Genomic DNA, 19343 nt, shown 5'->3' on the forward strand with positions numbered 1-19343 from the left:
AATAATCATAATGATCGACAATTAGCCTCTACTTTTCTCAATACTTTGAGATTTATGAATAATGATCTTCTATGATTTGCTCTCCGGGAGTTTTTTGACGTCTTTTCTCGTTAAATAGTTAAAAAAAAAAATACTTAAAAATAGTGTTCAAGTGTTAAGAAGCCACATAAATTTTACACCTTGTTAGTGTTTAATTGAATCACGCCAATGCTCAACTATTAATAATATTCCACAAACAAAAAAAAATTTCATCATCAATCAAATGTTAAATTACCTTTCAATATTTTTTTCTTTGCTTTTCAAGCAATTTACAAGAGATATTAATGATTTTCTAAACAAAAGTTTAATTTTTTTTGTGCTTATCGCAATTTCTTAGAAATATATTTTTTTTATTATAAAATATATTTTAATATTTTTTAAAAGTAATTTTAATTATTTTTAATAATTTTAATAAAATTAAATAATAAATAAAATTATATTTATTTAAAAATTTAATTATTTTTATTAAAATTATTAAAAATAATTAAAAAATAATTAATAAAATTGCTTTAAAAAATATTATAATATATTTTTATAATAAAAAAAAATAATTTACAAAAAAATAATTTTTTTTATTTAAATATTTAATTTTAAAATATTATATTTAAATATTTTTTATTAAAATAAAATTAAAAAATATTATTATATTTTTATTTTAAAGTAATTTTAATAAAAAATTTTTTAAAATTAATAATAATAATATTAATATTTTTTTATAATTTTAAATGAATATTTATTTTATTTTTTTTTAATAATTTTAAATAATAATAATAAAAATATTTTTTTAAAAATTAATATAAAATTAATATTATAAAAATTATAAATTTTTAAAAATTTATTTTTTTAAAAATTAATTAATTTAAATATTTTTTTAAATTTATTGAAAAAATTATCAATTTTAATTAATTTATAAAATATTAATAAAATAAATAAAAAATATTTTAAATTAAATAAAATATAAAAAATTTAAATAATTTTTTAAACAAAAACTATAAATTTACATTGTTGCAATTTATTAGATATTTTTTTTTGTTATTTTTAACAATACTTGATAACAAAACGTCCTTGATAATAACATTCCTTATCACAAAAATTGATAAAAATTAACATGAGACGTCATCACATTCACTTCTCGTCTCTTCTTGTTCATAAAAATGTTACTACAAGTTGTAAACTTTAGTGATTTAAAGAAACAAATTAATTTATGCGCACCCGTATATATGAAAAAAAAATAAATAAATAAATACGAGATCTTCTTTTTCTTCGACGACGTCGTTGTCGACGACAACACAGCAGTGAGTCCCATCCGAAATTGACATATTTTTTATATTTGTCACATTCGAAGATTCTCTCTCGTGAGAAAAGAATTTTTTTTCGTGATTCATTTTATTTTATTTTTATATTTGATCTTTATTTCAATATAAAAAGAGGAAAAAAAATGAGGAAAACGCAAAGAAATGAAGCAAATTTTACGTTTTATTTACATATTACTATATTAGAGTCAAAATTTGATATTGTGGTGATTTTGCGATCGTGATCAACGTGTATCAAGTTTTCACATAAAAATTAGTGTAAAAGAGCTTGGCGTCTCGAACGAACAGATAGGAGGTGTTTTAAGCCAGAAATCGAGAAGAAGATACGGGAATGATGATTTTAACTACTATAATTTATTAAATTATATTGCTGTAAATTAATATTTATTCATGTTTCTTTTTTTCGTGTGTCTTCTTCGCGGAAGAACCCGAACGAGAATTGATCAGCGTGCAATACCTTTTATTTTATTTTGATTATTATTTGTTTATTTAGTCTTCTGTTTTTTCTCTTGTTCTTCTTTATTTTGTATTTTTTGATTGATTTTTATTATTTTAAATATATTTATTTAAATCAGTAAGTAGCCAATAAGGCGTAATTGTCACACAGAAGAAAAAAAAATTAATGACTTTTACCTAAACTTATCAAATCTTAAAAAATCTATTAAAAAAAAAAAATAAAAAAAATAAAAATCAATTTAAAAGTCAATAAATCATAACACATGATGAACATTATTATTATTATTTTTTTTTTATAAAAATTTCTTTTAACTTTAGTAGAGTCAATTTACAAAAAAAATCCTTCTTCTCCTTTTTAAAATTTTATTTATTTTTTTTCTCAATCCAACAACAATCAATAAATAATAATAGAGAGGCACAACAAATAAATTCAAGTCTTTAATGAAGAAAGGTATAAATGCAAGCGTGTCTGATGGAGGCGCTTCCCAATATATATATTTGTTATTTATATTCTGAACAAATATATCAAAAAAAGTATCTTTTGTTGTGATTCTTTTACGAGAAGGAACAAAAAAAGTTACGTTACGGTCATTTTTTTGGCAAGTTGTGGTTTTTTAAAAGATTAATTTTGATAATAATGTTCTTTTGTGGAGAAAAGGGCATGAAATTAATGTTTATTCAACTAAATGATTTTTTTATAATATATATTTTTTATGAAAAGTTAAAATTTCTATTAAAAAAAATATTTTACTAAAAACTAATTTTTTTTAAATAAATTTTCATTATATAAAATTTATAAATAATTTTTTAATTTAAATTTATTTTTAATAAAAAATAAGTTTTTTTTAAACATATTTATTTATTTTTAGAGAATATGTATTTTTTTAATTAATTTATTATAAATTTTATTTTTAAATCATTTTTTTTAAATAAATTTTATTATATAAAATTTATAAATAATTTTTTTTCCAAAATATATTTATTTACTTTATGATAATATATTTTTTATTTAATTAATTTTTTTAAAGTTAAAATTTCTAAATTTTTCTACAAATTCAAAATTTTTATTTATTTCATATTTAATTCTAATAAATCTATTATTAATTTTATTTTTAAATCATTTTTATATAATAAATTTAAATATAAATTGAGAATTTTCCTTAAAATCTTTTATATATTTTTATATAAAAAAAAATTATTTAAAAAAAATTTTTTTACAAATAATTTTTATTTTTATAAATTAAAATTTTTGATAAAAAATAATTTTATCATGAACATATATTTTTAAAATTTTCATATCTATATTTTCTATATATTAATTAAAGTTTAATTATTTTTTTTTAAATTAATAAATGAATAAAATAAAATCAAACAAAAAATAGGAAACAATCCGACCTAATTTTAAAAAAAATTATCATCAAAATTTTTTATTATATTTATTAGTCACACCTTAATAACTTCTTATCATCCGAAAAAAATAAAATGCTAATATTTACTTAAATACGATGTCTTATTAAACAAGTCACTATTACCGAAAACTCATAAAAATTACCTTTTTATCAGGTGTTTGAGCAAATATCAAGAAAAAAGTAAAAAAAAATCGATAAGAAGTTAAAAATTGAATTTATTGATAAAAAAAATATTATCACTGATAATGAGTGTTAAAAATATCTATAAACAAATATAAATATAGAATTTTACTGTTTTTTTATTATTATATATTTACTTATATTTTTTTTTAATTAAACATAAAAAAAAATCCAACAAAAAATCGATAAAAATTGATTAGAAATTGATTGGACATGATCAGTTTTCTACGGTTCGTTGATTGAATCGGTTTGATTATTATTTATTTTTAAAAAAATAATGATGTTATTGCTAAAGACGAGGGATACAGGTGTGAAATCAGTAATTGTGACATGAATTGATTAAAAGAGCGATGCGACTAGAAAATAGAAAATTAATAGAGGAGAACGGGAAAGGGATAGTTTTGGTCGTGTGTCTTTTTATATACTTTTTATATTTTTTTATATATATATTGAATTTTTATTTCACGTAAAAATAATTAATTTAAAAGAATCTTGTTAAAATAATTTTTTTTTTCTATTCACAGGCAAATAATAACAAGTACGCTACATGTACAGCAGCAGCAGACATAAACTAAAATTAACAAGTTTATGCCAATGGCGCCGTAATTATAATTGAACCGACATTTTAAAGAAAAAAAAAACAACAAACTTATGTACAACTTTAACTTGAATAAATAATAAAGAAGAAAAAAAATTTAATCATTATATTAAAATTAAAAGAAGTACTACAACATATATAATATACATATATACACAGTGAATGTTGAATAGAAACATTAATAATAAAAAAAAAAATTACAAGCCACGACACTTCTAATTTTTTTTTTACGAAAGTTTCTCCTCCATGCCTTTAAGAAGGTTAGGAAATTAACAGTAAATATCTTTAAAAACTCTCTTTTTGCTCAAGTGTAAAAACTTTACATAATATATAATATACAATAAAAAGTGAAATATTTAAATAAATCATCACTTAACGCATTCTCGAGCATTTCCAAGAGAAAAAATTTAATAAAAATTTGAATAAAACAATTCAGGCCGTGGAAATGGGAATTGTTTAGAATCATAAATTTACCAAGCTCAACGACTTTAAAAATTTTTTACGTATAAAAAATAAATCAAACTGCTCAAAAAAAAATTAAAATATAAAAATTAAGTGATTTAGACACCATTTTGTTTTTTTAAAAAAATAAATATAAAAAAAAATTCGAGTTAATAAATATAAATATTGGAATTGTACAAGAAAGAACAAATAACCAGTTTATATTTATTATTAATATTATATACATATGAGACACAAATCAAGCTGAAGATAAGTCGTGAGAAAATTAACTTGATATTCATATAGTAACAAAATATTGAGTCATTCTGCAAAAAGTTAAAAAAAAAAAATTTTTTACAATATATCAGATGACATGGTGCATCGTAACTCGTAATTGACGATACTTTTATTACTATCAGAAAACATTAAAAATTATTAAAAAAAACACAAATAAGTACTAATGATGGATATGACATCAGCAGCTGAGGCCAGGAGTTGGTACGAGAACCAACGACTTGGCGGATCCCCAAATACCGGAACGTCGGCACACCAAAGTAGCGGAGGCGTCGACGCCTCAGACGTGGGAGCCTTTTATCCCATCGAGAATGGCAGTGCCCATCGGAGATACGGCTATGCCGGATACGGATCACATGGTAAGTCTCGACAACTTTGTATTTTTTTTTATAAACTTGAAGAAATTTTACGTGTAAATGCATCCAAACTGCCGTGGAGAAAGAAAATTCGCAACTGGTAGCAGCAACATTTATCTTACGAGTGTCGCTTTGAACGACCGATTAAACGAATATTACACCCGAGATACGCTTATCTATATGACGACGACAAGTAACTAGTAACTTTGTGACATAACACACGCAAAATACGTGTAACGTTAACTTCAACTCTAATTTATATCAAACAATTTGAGACGCGGTTGGAAGTTAATGTCTTTTTGCTTCTCTTGGATTTTTTTTTATGTTTTTTTTAACTAGATGCAAAAACAAGTCATTTAAATATTAATAAAAACACACAAAGTGGTTAAATATTTTGACTAGTTTAGCTAATCAATTGGGAATTGATTTAAATATATTATTTATTATAAATATTAATTTAATAGAAAAAGCTATAAAACATGATAACAGCATTAAAACTCTATCAAAGCCAAATTTCTTATCGGTTTTTAATTTGTGAGCTGATAAAATCGATAAATTTTGTGCGGTTTTCACTTTTTTTTGCTGCATTTTAATTTTTGAAATGAAAAATGGCGGGAATGGGAGTGTCATTGTCTTTTATAGCACGAATTTTTTTATAGGAACCCTAATGGAAAGTTTACTTAATTTTAATTATAAGTATCAGATTTTTCATTAAATTTTCAAATATTTTCGTTTTTCTTTACAAATTTTATGATTTTTCTTGACTTTTCAATGAAATTCGTTTTTTATAGCACGAATTTTATAGCAACCTCTCAGAAAACTATTTTTTGAATAATGAACCCTATTGAGAATTTATGTACCTATAAATTAAATTAAATACAAAAATTATCCATAGGGTTAATTTTCACATAGAGAACTTTTCGAAAAGGTTGCTATAAAATTCGTGCTATAAAAAGAATTTTTATAAAATTTTTAAGAAAACTCATGAAAATTTGTAAATAAAAACGAAAATACTTGAATATTTTATGAAAAATCTGAAATTTATGGTAAACAATTAAAATTAATACTTTAACTTTCCATTAGGGTTCCTATAAAATTTGTGCTATAAAAATTTAAATTTCTTCAAAAAAAAATTAATGAAGTTTAATTTTTAAAAATCTGAGGTTCAGGATCAAATAATTTAGAAATTTTTGGATTATTTGATCCTGAAACTCATTTTTTTTTTAAATAAAATCCTTTAAAAACCACAAAATATCGTAAAAAGTTAAATATATCACTTTTGTCCTGAAATCTCACAAATAAGCTCCAAATGAAGCATAACCATAGTAACGGAAAAAAGTGTGAATGAATGATGCGGCAGAAAATCTGTCCGTAGACAGATTATAAACAAATATGTCTAGAATTGTGTAATGACTGTCCTCGACATACCTCCATAGACACTCACCCGTGTGTTAGACGAGGATGTTGAAGGACAATAGATAATTAGTACTCGCCCGCCGCCATCCTCTTATGCACTTGTTTCATGCAGATTTTCAGGTATCTAGAAAACCTTTAAAGTAAATAAATAAACATGAGCAGGTACCTGGCGCTTAGCACCTACAACTATTTTTTTTTTCGTTTGCCAAAAAGTTAAGAACAGGTTGTCTATTGTTTTCCTGTTCTGTGAGTGTGTTCTATTTTGTGTTGTTTTGCAACTATTGCATTGTTCGGTCTTTTGTTGGTTTTGGCATTTATAAATTTGTGTCATAATTATTCATAAAGTACATGAAAATGTGTGACAGTGCCCCCTACAAAAGACCGTAAGAAGTTTACTGCCCACTTGAGAATACAATAGAGATTTTAATAAGAAGTACTTGATCTTTATTATTCATTACTGCTGTGTAATGTTCAGAGAGTGAATGTCTCTTTTGTACCTTATTAAAAAACTTAAACTTATTGTATATGTATGTGACATTCACCATTGTTATGTTAAAGAAAAACCGTGACACTCTGTCTTTTACGAAAAAAAATCTTAAGCGACACAAATCCTTTGATTGACAATTCACTTAAAAAAATTTGAAATTTTAAAAAATTCACACAGATGATTCATTTTTTTCAATTTTTTTATAAAAGAAAGTGCATTAAGATCTTTCGATCGAACATTGTCCTGACAAAGGATCGACACATTTAGTCCTTTATTTATTAAAATGTCTCTTATTTTAAAAGTTTTTTAACAAAAAAACATTAACGGACCTTTTAAGAACTCAAAACACTCAAAAGTGCATTGTCATTCTAAATAAAATTTATCAAGATAACTAATACCAATAATAACTAACATCTTATATATGATCAATTTGGAGCAGGATTAACATGTTTTTGGACCTGAAACAAAATTTCATAGTTTTATTGCTTGGTTTGGATTAATTGGATAAGATTTTGATATCAAAGAAAAATTTGTTTGTACTATATATGCTAAATACATTATATATACTAAATTTTATGATATATATACCTCATATTTTAGTATATATAACATATATTAATATATATATTACAAATATATAGTATATATAACATATATAGTACATACATATATTATAGATCCCTTTTAAAGATCATTTAAGATCAATTAAACACAAATTTGTGTCAAAATATAATATTCCCGCGCTTTTTAACATAAATTAATACAAAATTAAGAGACACCACGAACGTTAATTGGTCAAACATATTTTTTTTAATTGAAATTGTAACATACATATAGTATTGTCATCTAAGTTACATACAGAATATTGTTACAAGGTCTCGAGAAAACTGTTTTTTAATGTGAATTTAATGACACTTTTCTAACATATACACATGTAAAAATGTACCCAATAAATGTCTATTGTTCTGTGGAAATGTTCTAACATTCAGAATTGAAATGAAAATAATAATAATCAAGCTTTTAGTTAGTTACAACGCTATGTGATAGGTGACTATTATTATGTATATACACAATACACAATTGTACAGAAGCAATAAAGTAGTAATAATGGTAATTTTAATTTTGATGACAAAAATGGCGTATACTTTTACAATCGTCGTCGTTTTTCGTTCTTCATAATTTTTTATACATTTTTTTTTTATTTAGAACAGAAAAGTATAATAATAATATAACATTTTTTTTATGTTAAAGAACGAGAGCGTCCCACACTGGTTGGTGACACAGTTAAAAAATAAATGCTCTTAATGAACAATCTCATAAAAAAAAACTAGAAACTGGGCGATAAACAATAGAATTCAAAATAAGAACCGACAAAATATGACAATAAAATTTTGCAATAACCAGAAACTTAAAAAAAAACATATACAATTATTTATACATGAAAACAGTAACAAGAATGTTGTTTGTTTGTAAAAATGTATCAAATTTCCAACTTGGTTGAAATTTTATATAAAGTTCATCATTAATAATATTGTTTTCCGTGTAATTTTGTGTATGAAAAATATCATTCTCTCGGTCTGCGCATATCCCAAAAGTAAACTTTTATATATAATGACGAAGCATACCTACAACATTGTATATTTCATTGTACAAACATATATGTTTGAATATTATATATATGAATGTTGTATGTATAAGAGATATTACCGTCGGCAGACGAACAGAATAACAGACAGACACGTTTTACCTGAACATACGTGTTTTGTCGTTTTTATTATTATTTTTTTTTATTCTTCTTAAAAATAACTGGAAAGTAACTGAATTTTTGTGATTCATTACTTTTTTGTATTTTTGTGATGATATTTTTTATAAAAAAATATATATTTAATAAAAATATTTATATTTTATATAAATAAAAAATATTTATATTTTATAAAATATATATTTTTTATATAAAAATATTTATATAATTTAAAAAAAAATTATAAAATATTTAAATAATTTTGAATTTATATAAAATTTTATAAATTTAAACAAAAAATAAATTAATTATATTTTTAATAAATTCAAAATTTAATAATATTTATTAATAAAAAATTAAATAATTAAATAATAATAAATTAAATAAAAATTATTAAAATTAATTATAATATTTAACTATAATATTTATATAATAAAAAAATATAATATAAATATTAAATTAATAATAATAGTAATTTAAAAGTTATTTAAAATTTAAATTTTATCATAAAAAAATTATTTATTTGAATATATTATTTAAATTATAATAATTTATAAAAATTAAATTTTTCAATTTAAAAATAAAAAATAAAAATAAAATAATAGTTAAATAATGAATTAAATTAAAATTTTATTTATTTAATTTTTTAAATTTATTTTTAAAAATTTTATAAAAATAAAAATAATAATATTTATTTAAAAAAATTATTAATTATTTAATTTTAAATAAACCAATAATTTTTTAAATATTAAATAATAATTAATTAAATTAAATTAAATTATTAAATAAATAAAAAATAATACAAAATATATAATTTTAGAACATCACGAAACTTACAGAATAATGATAAACTAATCATAATCTGTCGATGATAAACAATAGAAACCCTTTCAAAGCCATGATCTAATCACAATATTTCAGTTTATCATCATTTCTATTGAAAACTTTGATAGATTTATTAGAATGACTTAATAATAATTATTATTATCGCATCCAAAACAAAACAATATCTGTCTGTCTGACCTGTACTTTGTTTTTATTATATACATACACACATCACACACATACAATAATAATATCAAATTACAAATTATTGATAGTCATCGATTTATGATTTATGAATTCATTTACGATTAAATTTTTCATGATCGTGTCTCTACTACCTTTATTCGATTCATGATTGTTTTTGAATAAATTATCAGCAATTTCAACGTTAATTTACTCATTAAGCCATCTAAATAGTAATTAACGACAATAAAATAATTAATGTTCCGATTAACAATTTTTTTTTTAATTGCAAAGGTCATAATCAGGATTCTCCAAGTTACAAAAAAAAATTTAGCGTAGGAGGCGTTTATTACTCTTGATCTCACAATTATCGTCACGTCGAAAGCGACAAAAATGCAAATGAGCCACGGAGGTGTCGTGATTGACATTATCCATAAATGGCCAGGTTTGGACCATCGACACGAATAAATTTTGTGACACCTTCGAGTGACTTCCCGCGAGAACTTTTCGTGATAATTTGATACAAATTCATGCAAAAAAAAATTACTTCTGTCAACATTCCGTTTGAAAATGTCCAATTACGTCGGATTCACTACACAAAAGATCCGAGTTAACTGATAAAAATTTAATCCAGATAATAAAAGTCTATCTTGATTAAAAAATAAAATAAAACTGGCTTAAATCTGCGGCGCGCCGCTCGCGTTGGGGAAAATTATGAAAATAATTAAGTAAATAGTAGTTATAAAATGGGAATAAATTGTATGTTTTTTTTTTGCTTCATATTTATAAATTAGCCGCCAGACATGTGTGCTGCATTTTTTCTCTCATTTTTCCAACATACATAAAATTTAATATTAAATTGATCAAAAGCAGCGCATTTTGTCATATATATGTTGTATATGCGAAAAAATATAAAACGCGCGTTATGAGATACATAAATAAATGCAAAGATGATGATTATTTTATTAAAACATTTATTTTTTTTTTTTAAACAAAGTGATGCACTGTGTCTTATGCAGGCGCTTGTGTCTCGTGATGACATCCAAGTTTATACATTTTTACTAAAAAAAATTTATATAATTTTTGTAAAAATGTAAAACTTGGATGTCTCGCCAATTTTTTCAAATCAAATAATTTAATTATTAACATTTGTATACTTAACATATATGTTATATGTATAACATATATGATATACGTCTCGTGCCTTATTAAATATTTGTAACAATTGAGAACACATGGAATGCACTTAATTCATCAAAATTTTCTAAGAATTCTATAAAAATTATGTTTGATGCGTAAGTGTCATTATTTTATTATTATACTAATGCAAGTACAAATTTATCAATTAATGTTAATAAATATTAAACATGTCACTAATTTTCATAAATTTATATATTTTATTAAAAAATATATATTTTTATAATTTTTTTTTTTGCTAAAAAATACTTTTTTTGTTTATTATAATTATTTAAAATATTAGTTATACATAAATATATATAATTATATATAATAATTAATAATATTAAAAAATATAATGTAACATTTAATAATATAATTAATTATTATAATTATAATACTAATTATATTATATACTGTTGGCATAATAATTGTTGTTCGATTAAAGTAAACTGTGATAGTTTTCTTGTTGACAAAATGTATAGTTTTAGTCATTCTCTAATAAAACTTAGTTTCAATAGGTTATGGGCCCAGCCAAGCAAATAATACTGGGCTAATACTAATTATAAATATTGAACATTTAAAAAAAATATATTATTAATTTTAAATTACTTGCTCAGTTTAGATTAAAATATTTTTTCGTTTTTGTTTAATTTAATTAAAATATTAATTATATATGATAAAAAAATATCATATATAATTTATTATTTTATTTTTAATCAAATATAATAAAAAATAATGATAATAAAAATATTTAACATTATTATTTAAATTCTATCATCACTCATTCATTGATTTTTTTTACATTCAAAGCAACATATATAATATATATTATCATTGTAAAATGTTCATAATAATATAAAATCGTTTTACTCAGTGTGATATCACATTATAATAACACACACAAGCACTTATAGCGAGAAAGAAGTGGCCAGGTGCGTATTATTTTATTATGATTCGATAAAGAAAAAGAAAGAAAAAAAAACTTTTTTTTTATATATGTTAAAGAATAACAATTTACATAAATGATGATTATATGTCTCTCTTTATATTCCTTTTATTTTATTATTTTTTTTTTTTGTATTTCGAAATGTGTGTCAGAACATTTTTTTTCTCTGTTTAAAATCACATTAAAAGTAACCTATATATGTTGATAAAAATCATATATATATATGAGAAAGTAAAATTTTGCATGTCTTTTTCGAATAAAAACATAAATTTTCCGTATTATGTAATTTTTGTTCGTTATAGTTCTGCATTTTCCTATGAAAAAGTATATTTTTTGTACAAAAAGTTATAATATAATAATAATATGTAATAATAATAACTGCATTTAAATTTTAGCATACATTATAATATATTATATATGATGCGTTGCGTTCACACATTTTCTTTAATAATATTATAAAAAAACACCTACAATGGTCTAGAAAATCATAAGTTGTTAAAAAATACTTGCAATTATTGGCGCATGTAAAAAAATATAAATAACAACATCATGTCTATATTTCTTTTAATAGTAATTCTATGCATTATTAATAGCGTGTCAAAAGAAAGTGAAAACATTTTTGTTACAATTTTTTTGTGTAAATATTTTATGAATGCAATTTTTTCTTCATTTTGTTGGAATTGCTGCTAGTTGAAGGTCTCACGAGTAAAGTTACCAACAAAAAAAATAATAGTAATAATGGTAATGCAGTGCAGTTCAAGACAAAATATATAAAAAAAAAATATACAAAGAATTCAATATAAAACGTGAATCGTATACAGACACTCCAAAAAGTTGTTCAGGTGTGAAAAAATGCAAACAATTGTATATGCAGCAAAAATGTATCAATGAACTTGGATTTCTTGCCACTTACTTCACATTGTATTACCTTGGCGGATAAAAATATGTGAATTGAGAAGTAAAAAAAAAAAAAAATTCACGGCGAAAAATAATGCACTTTTGCAAGGTGTCAATTGATTGCATTCTATGAATTTTAAATTGACATTTGTATTTCTTCTCTTTCTCCTCTCTTGCTCCAAACCAATTTAAACCACACACACACATCTCGTCTCGCGACTCGTCTTATTAGCGTGAAAATAATGGTTGTTTATTTTTTTTATATTTATTTAATAATAAGACAAAAAAGGAATGCAATCAGGGCGCCAATTACGTGACAAGCTCTAGATGGCGCTGGACTCGTGTTTCGTTTCAATGTTAATCAGGTTTCATCGTTTTTGCTTTTTTATCAACTTTTCATTAAGAAATTCAAGACAAGTTTTAATTTATGTGCGGGAGTCGATCAATATATGTTGCTGTCGACACAAACTTGAAAGATATAAATATTAAAGTGATCCGTAAATCAACGAACGGGCGATTGGTATTTGGATTGGGTACCCAATAAAGCATGTTTTTCGTTGAATTTAAATATAAAGTTGATATTAAATTAATTTTTTTTTTATTTCTTGATTAAAAAATATTTTTTGCAAATTTTATCAAAAACATAAATATGTCAAGTCAGAAAATTACAGTTAAAAATTTGAAAATCGCATTTTTGCTACTTTTATTTTTTTATAAAAATAATTGTAGGAAAAAAAATAAAATTGTATAGAATAAAAATAAAAAATTATTTAATTGAAAAGTCACCCTAATTTTATAAATTTATAAAAAAAAATTAATTATGTTACTTTGATACCGTTAAAAATCGCAAGAAATTCTCATAATTATTATATAATTAAAAAATTATAGTAAAATTTTTTTTTATGAAGAAAATAAAATTTTCTTTAATTGAAAACTTACCCTATTTTTTAAAAATTATTAAAAATTAAATTATGTTAGTTTAAAAAATTAAAATTTGAAATTCGCTTCTCCGCTAATTCAATATTTTTATACTTTTAATCTTAATATTAAAAGATTTTTTAATAAATTTAAAAAAATGTATTGAAATTGATATCTCACCCTAACCTTTAAAAAACATTTTTAATTAGTTTTCAAGCGATGTAGTTACACACAAAAAAAAAACGAAATATTTATATAACTAGACAGATATCAGTCAGTTAGTCAGTCAACGTAAATGCCACACGATAACTAGAGGAATGTTTTTTTCTTCTCTATCAAGTGCTATATACAATACATGCATACAGTAGCTTGCTTCCGTGAATATTTTAAGATAATAAAATTCAACAATTCATCATATATACAATACTATACTATACTATAGTATATAAATACAGGTTAAATCTTTTTTTCTAATACATTATTATTCAAAGCCAGCTTTGATTTGCCAACACACCACAACACCATCATTAATTAATTATTATTTTAAATATATATAAAAATTTCTCTATTAATTAACGGACCACTTTTTTTTGCATTTTTTATGCCTTGTCTTTCATCACATAAATTAAGAGAAATAAATGTACGAACAAGTTGTATGTTAACACACAATTATCATTAACGATCCAACGATTGAGTGTCTATTTTCTCTGATAATTACTCTCTGGCTAACAAAAAATAAAAATGTAATAAAATACACGAAAAAATCCATACAAATGTTTCGATTATTCTAATTTTCAGTCGATATCGTAAAAATCGTCTCTGTCATAATTAAGTTAACTTGGGAGATGAATTTAAATTGCTTGATAATCATTAAAAACATTGACTGTATGGCCATTCACTTATCAAATTACACAACTTTAATGCGTTGTTTTATTGTCCTTTTTATACATGTTTCTTGACTATTTTTTTCTCATATCTCTCTGTGTGTTGGGTGTAATATTAATGTTATCTTTTATTTTATTTTTATATTTTTTTTTTTTGGGAAATATATATTTATATGCGTATAAAATGGAGATTTATGGAAAATTAATTTTTAGTATGAGCTAAAATTACCATAAAACGCACATTTTTCATTAGTAGTAACAACAAACGATGATGGATAAGTTAACTCACTCATTTATCTCGCAAACTTTTTTTTTAATGGATTTGTTTTGCAACATATATATTTTCATATTCATGCGATTTTTTTTACGAAAATCTTGACAAATTTGATCACGCATTTATTTATGTAAATCTTATTTATTTTTTTATTATGAAAAAAATCATAATTGTTGTGGACATGCTGTCTCTTATTATTATTATTATTGTTTATATATTTATTTTTTATATATGTTTAACATATATATGAATATAAACAATACATATCATAATTTTTATAATCGTGTCATGCCTGCGTTATTATTTTTCTCGTTCGTTTTGTTATTTTTTTGTATTTTTGTCCACTTACAGGACTTTTTTAACATATATACTACATCATATATATTGTATATGTTGTACTATATATGTTAAAAGAATACAGAAGAAAAAAAATAATAATATAATAAGTTTCATCCATGAAAATGTTTCTCATATGTGAGACGCACGCAGGCAATTGTCGACTTTTTATTATTATAATAAAATTTTTCTTCGTGCTTCAAGATAAAAAAAAATAAAATAATAATAATGATACTAATTTTAATGTAAAATTATTGATTGTGTTCGATTGTTGTTGTTTGAAAAAAAAAACATATGAAAAAAAAATTACAAAACAGTAAGAAAACGAAGATAACCTTTAACTTTAACAAAACTTTACCTTACCATGCTATCATTAAACATGTAGTATTATAATGTTATATAAGTTAGCGAGGAGGTGCACGTACAAATGCATGATAATTACCTTACAATTACATATTTGTCTGTACTTTGCAACTGAGACAAGGCACAGTAGAGGAAGAACAAGTATCGCTTTTATTACTTTTTCATAACTTTAATAATGCCACTAATTTGATAAGAGTTTTATTTCGTGTTCGTTCATATTTTTTAACAAACTACAATACAAACAACAACATATATGTTTTTTTTATTATTTTATTGCTTCTTCGCAACACTCAGTACGAAAAAGTTAGTCAATGGTTTTATTTTATTTTATTATTATTACACACATTGATAATTTGTTATAAAGTTTCTTCTTCGTCTTGTTTAATTCAGGGCTGGAATTAATTTTTTTTTTGAGCTTAAAAACCCTTAAAAAAATTAAATTCTTTATTTATTTTGCTTGGTTTGGATTAATTGGATTATATTATAATTATATTATATATATTAATTATATATATATTATATATATATTATTATATATATATTATATATATATTATATATTATATTATATTATATAATTAATTTGGATTATCATATAAATTTTATAACAACCTTTGTCTTGAAAAATTTTTCCATTTTTGAACAAAAAAAAATTAAAAAGTCCGTCACTGATTTGTACTTGCATTGTACAATAAACAATAATTGATGCACAAAGTACATGAAGTTAAAATAAAATTACTAACAACACATGTTTGTAATTTACTTGAATAATTTTTCGTTTTGTTATGCAACGATATGGGTCAATCATTTGCGATTAATTTTTAAGGCGTTCCCAATAACTTTCTCAATCCACAACTAATTTTCTGAGACGATCAACACCTTTTTTTCCATATATACTCAATCATCATTATTAAAATTTTGATCAAATCCGATAATAGAAGAGAATACGAGAGATTAATGAAATGTCATTATTCATATGCATGTCATTAATCCACTCACTCAGTTCGGATTTGATCTTTATCTCGGCGATTTTTTGATACGTAGAGGTTAAGTTTCAATCAGGCTTGCGTCAAAATCGGTAATTTTTTATTTTTCAGCTGTACGTTGTATATTGTTTTATGCAAAAAAAAAAGTTCAAAGTAATAAATATAAACACCACTTATCTAATTAAGACGTAGATTGATATCTAATTGATTTTATCTATTCATCGAGCTTTTGTGTGTCAACTTTTATTATTGTTATTAATAATATTATTTCTTGTACAAATGTTATTTTTATTAAGAAATATTTTATTTAAATAATGTTAAAAAATTAAAATTATCATAAAAAACTGGAAATCTAGATATTATTAATGTTGAAGTTATTAAAATAATAAAAAATCATTAATTTAATATTTTCAATTATTTTTTATTATTTTTTCTCAACTTTCTTAAAATAATAATTTTTTATTATTAAAAATATATTATTAAGAGTCAAACTTAATTTTTTTATATAGTTATTAATTAATAATGACATGTTAATAAATAATAATTATATATAAAATTCTATTTAAAACTCAAAATTATCAAAAATGAAATATTTTTAATAATAAAAAAATAAAATATTTAATAATTATTAAATTATAATATTTTATTATAAAATCAAAATTATCAAAAATGAAATATTTTTTTATAGAAAAAAGTAAAATATTTATAATTATAACAATATAATATTTTATTATACATATTATAAAAATTAATAATAAATAAAATTTATAAAAAATATATATATAAGATTTGCGGTATATTATTATATATAAAATATATTTTAATTATATATATAAAAACTATATATAATATAAAAAATTATATATAATTTTTAATATTTATCATTATAATACAAATATCTTTCAAAGACGCGAATAAGATGTATATTATACTTTATTATAATAATAATAAGCAAATAAGTAAGTGAATGAATGAAAAGACCGCAGCAGTCGGGGTCATTTTTCTCGACATTATTTTCAAATAATATACATATATTCCAGAGTATATAATGATGTAAATGTTGAATATCTTTAGTAAATCATTAAACCGGAACAGTATATTTGCATTTTTGTTATTTTTATAACATTTTTATTCATCATCGTTCATTACAATGACCCTTGTTTTTGGCTTCCAAACAAAGAATTGAATTGAAAAAAAAATTGTATATATATATAAAAATCACTTAAACCCCTTACTTTGGTCTACTGTTGCCCGACATCATCATTAATGGTTAGTAGCCCTCATTTATGGCCTTCTTTTTATACGATTCGTCATTAAATGGTATCTTTCGCGCTGTATATAGGAAAGTTATTATAGCTTTAGGTGAAATATAGTATGAGTACAATAATAATATAATAACACCTATTGTATATGTTATATGGAACATACGTGTAACAATAATAATAATAAAAAAGTAGAGAGTGAGTGAGCAAAAGGTAGTAAAAATAAAGTACTAATGTTGAATGACAGACAGCTGGGTCCGCCATTTTGTAACTTCTAATATGCGCTGCGCCGTCGTGTTCATTAGTACAAACCCATTGTACAAAAGGTGCTGTAAATCGCCCAATATTGGTTCTCTCCCGGAATGATTATTATTTACTTTTGCATCCATGTACTACCAGCATAACTAAACGACGGCACCCCATCTGAGTTAATCACAATTCAATCATTCAATTTTTGTTTGTTTTCCTTATCTCAATTGCCAATTTTATCTTGTTCATTCATTCGAGTCCTTCCCATTCGCTCTCAGGGGAACAAAACAGAAGCATATTCTATGTGACAAAAATATCATTTTTCCACTCCAATTCATCATCATCAAAATTTTCGGCAAGTCTTTCAATAAAATAATAACCCTCACACAGCACCCGGGGAAGTTGATCTACCAAACAAATAATCGGATTTAGATATTATTTTTCCGCCACCCTTAACTTTTTCATTCATTCAACTTTTTTTTTTATTTAAGTAACAGTTTTTAATGCATTTTACTCTTCACATGCGTGTCCCGATCCTTAACAATGGTGACGGAAAGTATATCAAAAAATAACACTCAAATGAAATTTAGATGATATAACGTGATAAGATACAATATATTTTATACAGGCCCATAATGGATCTTAACGTTTTTTTTTTTACTTTTTTATTTGATTTCGAAAGTTGCAAGGGAACGACAAAAAAAAAGTATAAGATGCATATTGTTACAATTAATGGGCACCGGTGACATTCAAGGGGTTTTTTGTCATTCATTCATCCATCTGTGCTTGGCGTAATTTATCGGCGCCAATTAAAAATAATAATACAGGGTCCTTAAATGAAATAAAGTAAAAAAAAAATAAATACAAGTCACAAAATAATGGCTCTTGAATTTATTTCTGAACATTTCACTAATTTACTGTCATTTTTCGTGCCTCATTTCTTGTCGCGTAACACAAACAAACATACATCTTCTCACTTTTTGTGCAGCATTCAATTCAGGTTGTGAGATGTTTCAGGGGCAGAATTTGATTTAAGAGCCCCAAATTCATCGAAATTTTTGATTAAAATTGAACTTTTATTGAGATGGGCAATGAATGGGCAATAAATGGGTAACAAAAGGGCAACCTTCTAAAAATTTAGTTTAAAGGTCTAAAAAATGTTAAAAACTTATAATTTAGACAAATGGGTTCAAAAAGAAGTAAATTTTTATAAAAAATTAAGAAAAAGGGCAATGGGCAAAAATTTGCCCAGTTGGGTAAAAATTGCCCTTTAAGTTAAAAATTAGCAAATATTTGCTACATTTGATTAAAT

General features: G+C 22.7%; 1 protein-coding gene across 2 annotated transcripts in view; it reads left to right on the plus strand.

Annotated features, from left to right (window-relative positions):
• Nucleotides 1-4879: 4879 nt before the first annotated feature.
• Nucleotides 4880-19343, plus strand: part of LOC134834921 (GATA-binding factor C) — a 57001-nt gene continuing 42537 nt past the window's right edge. For both annotated transcript variants that reach the window (XM_063849728.1, XM_063849727.1), the window contains exon 1: nucleotides 4880-5089. In XM_063849728.1, coding sequence (XP_063705798.1) covers nucleotides 4897-5089 — 193 coding nt within the window. In that variant the 5' untranslated portion in view covers nucleotides 4880-4896. The remainder of the gene's footprint in view (nucleotides 5090-19343) is intronic.

The sequence above is a fragment of the Culicoides brevitarsis genome, chromosome 3 (assembly GCF_036172545.1).
Source record: "Culicoides brevitarsis isolate CSIRO-B50_1 chromosome 3, AGI_CSIRO_Cbre_v1, whole genome shotgun sequence".
NCBI classification, from domain to species: domain Eukaryota; kingdom Metazoa; phylum Arthropoda; class Insecta; order Diptera; family Ceratopogonidae; genus Culicoides; species Culicoides brevitarsis.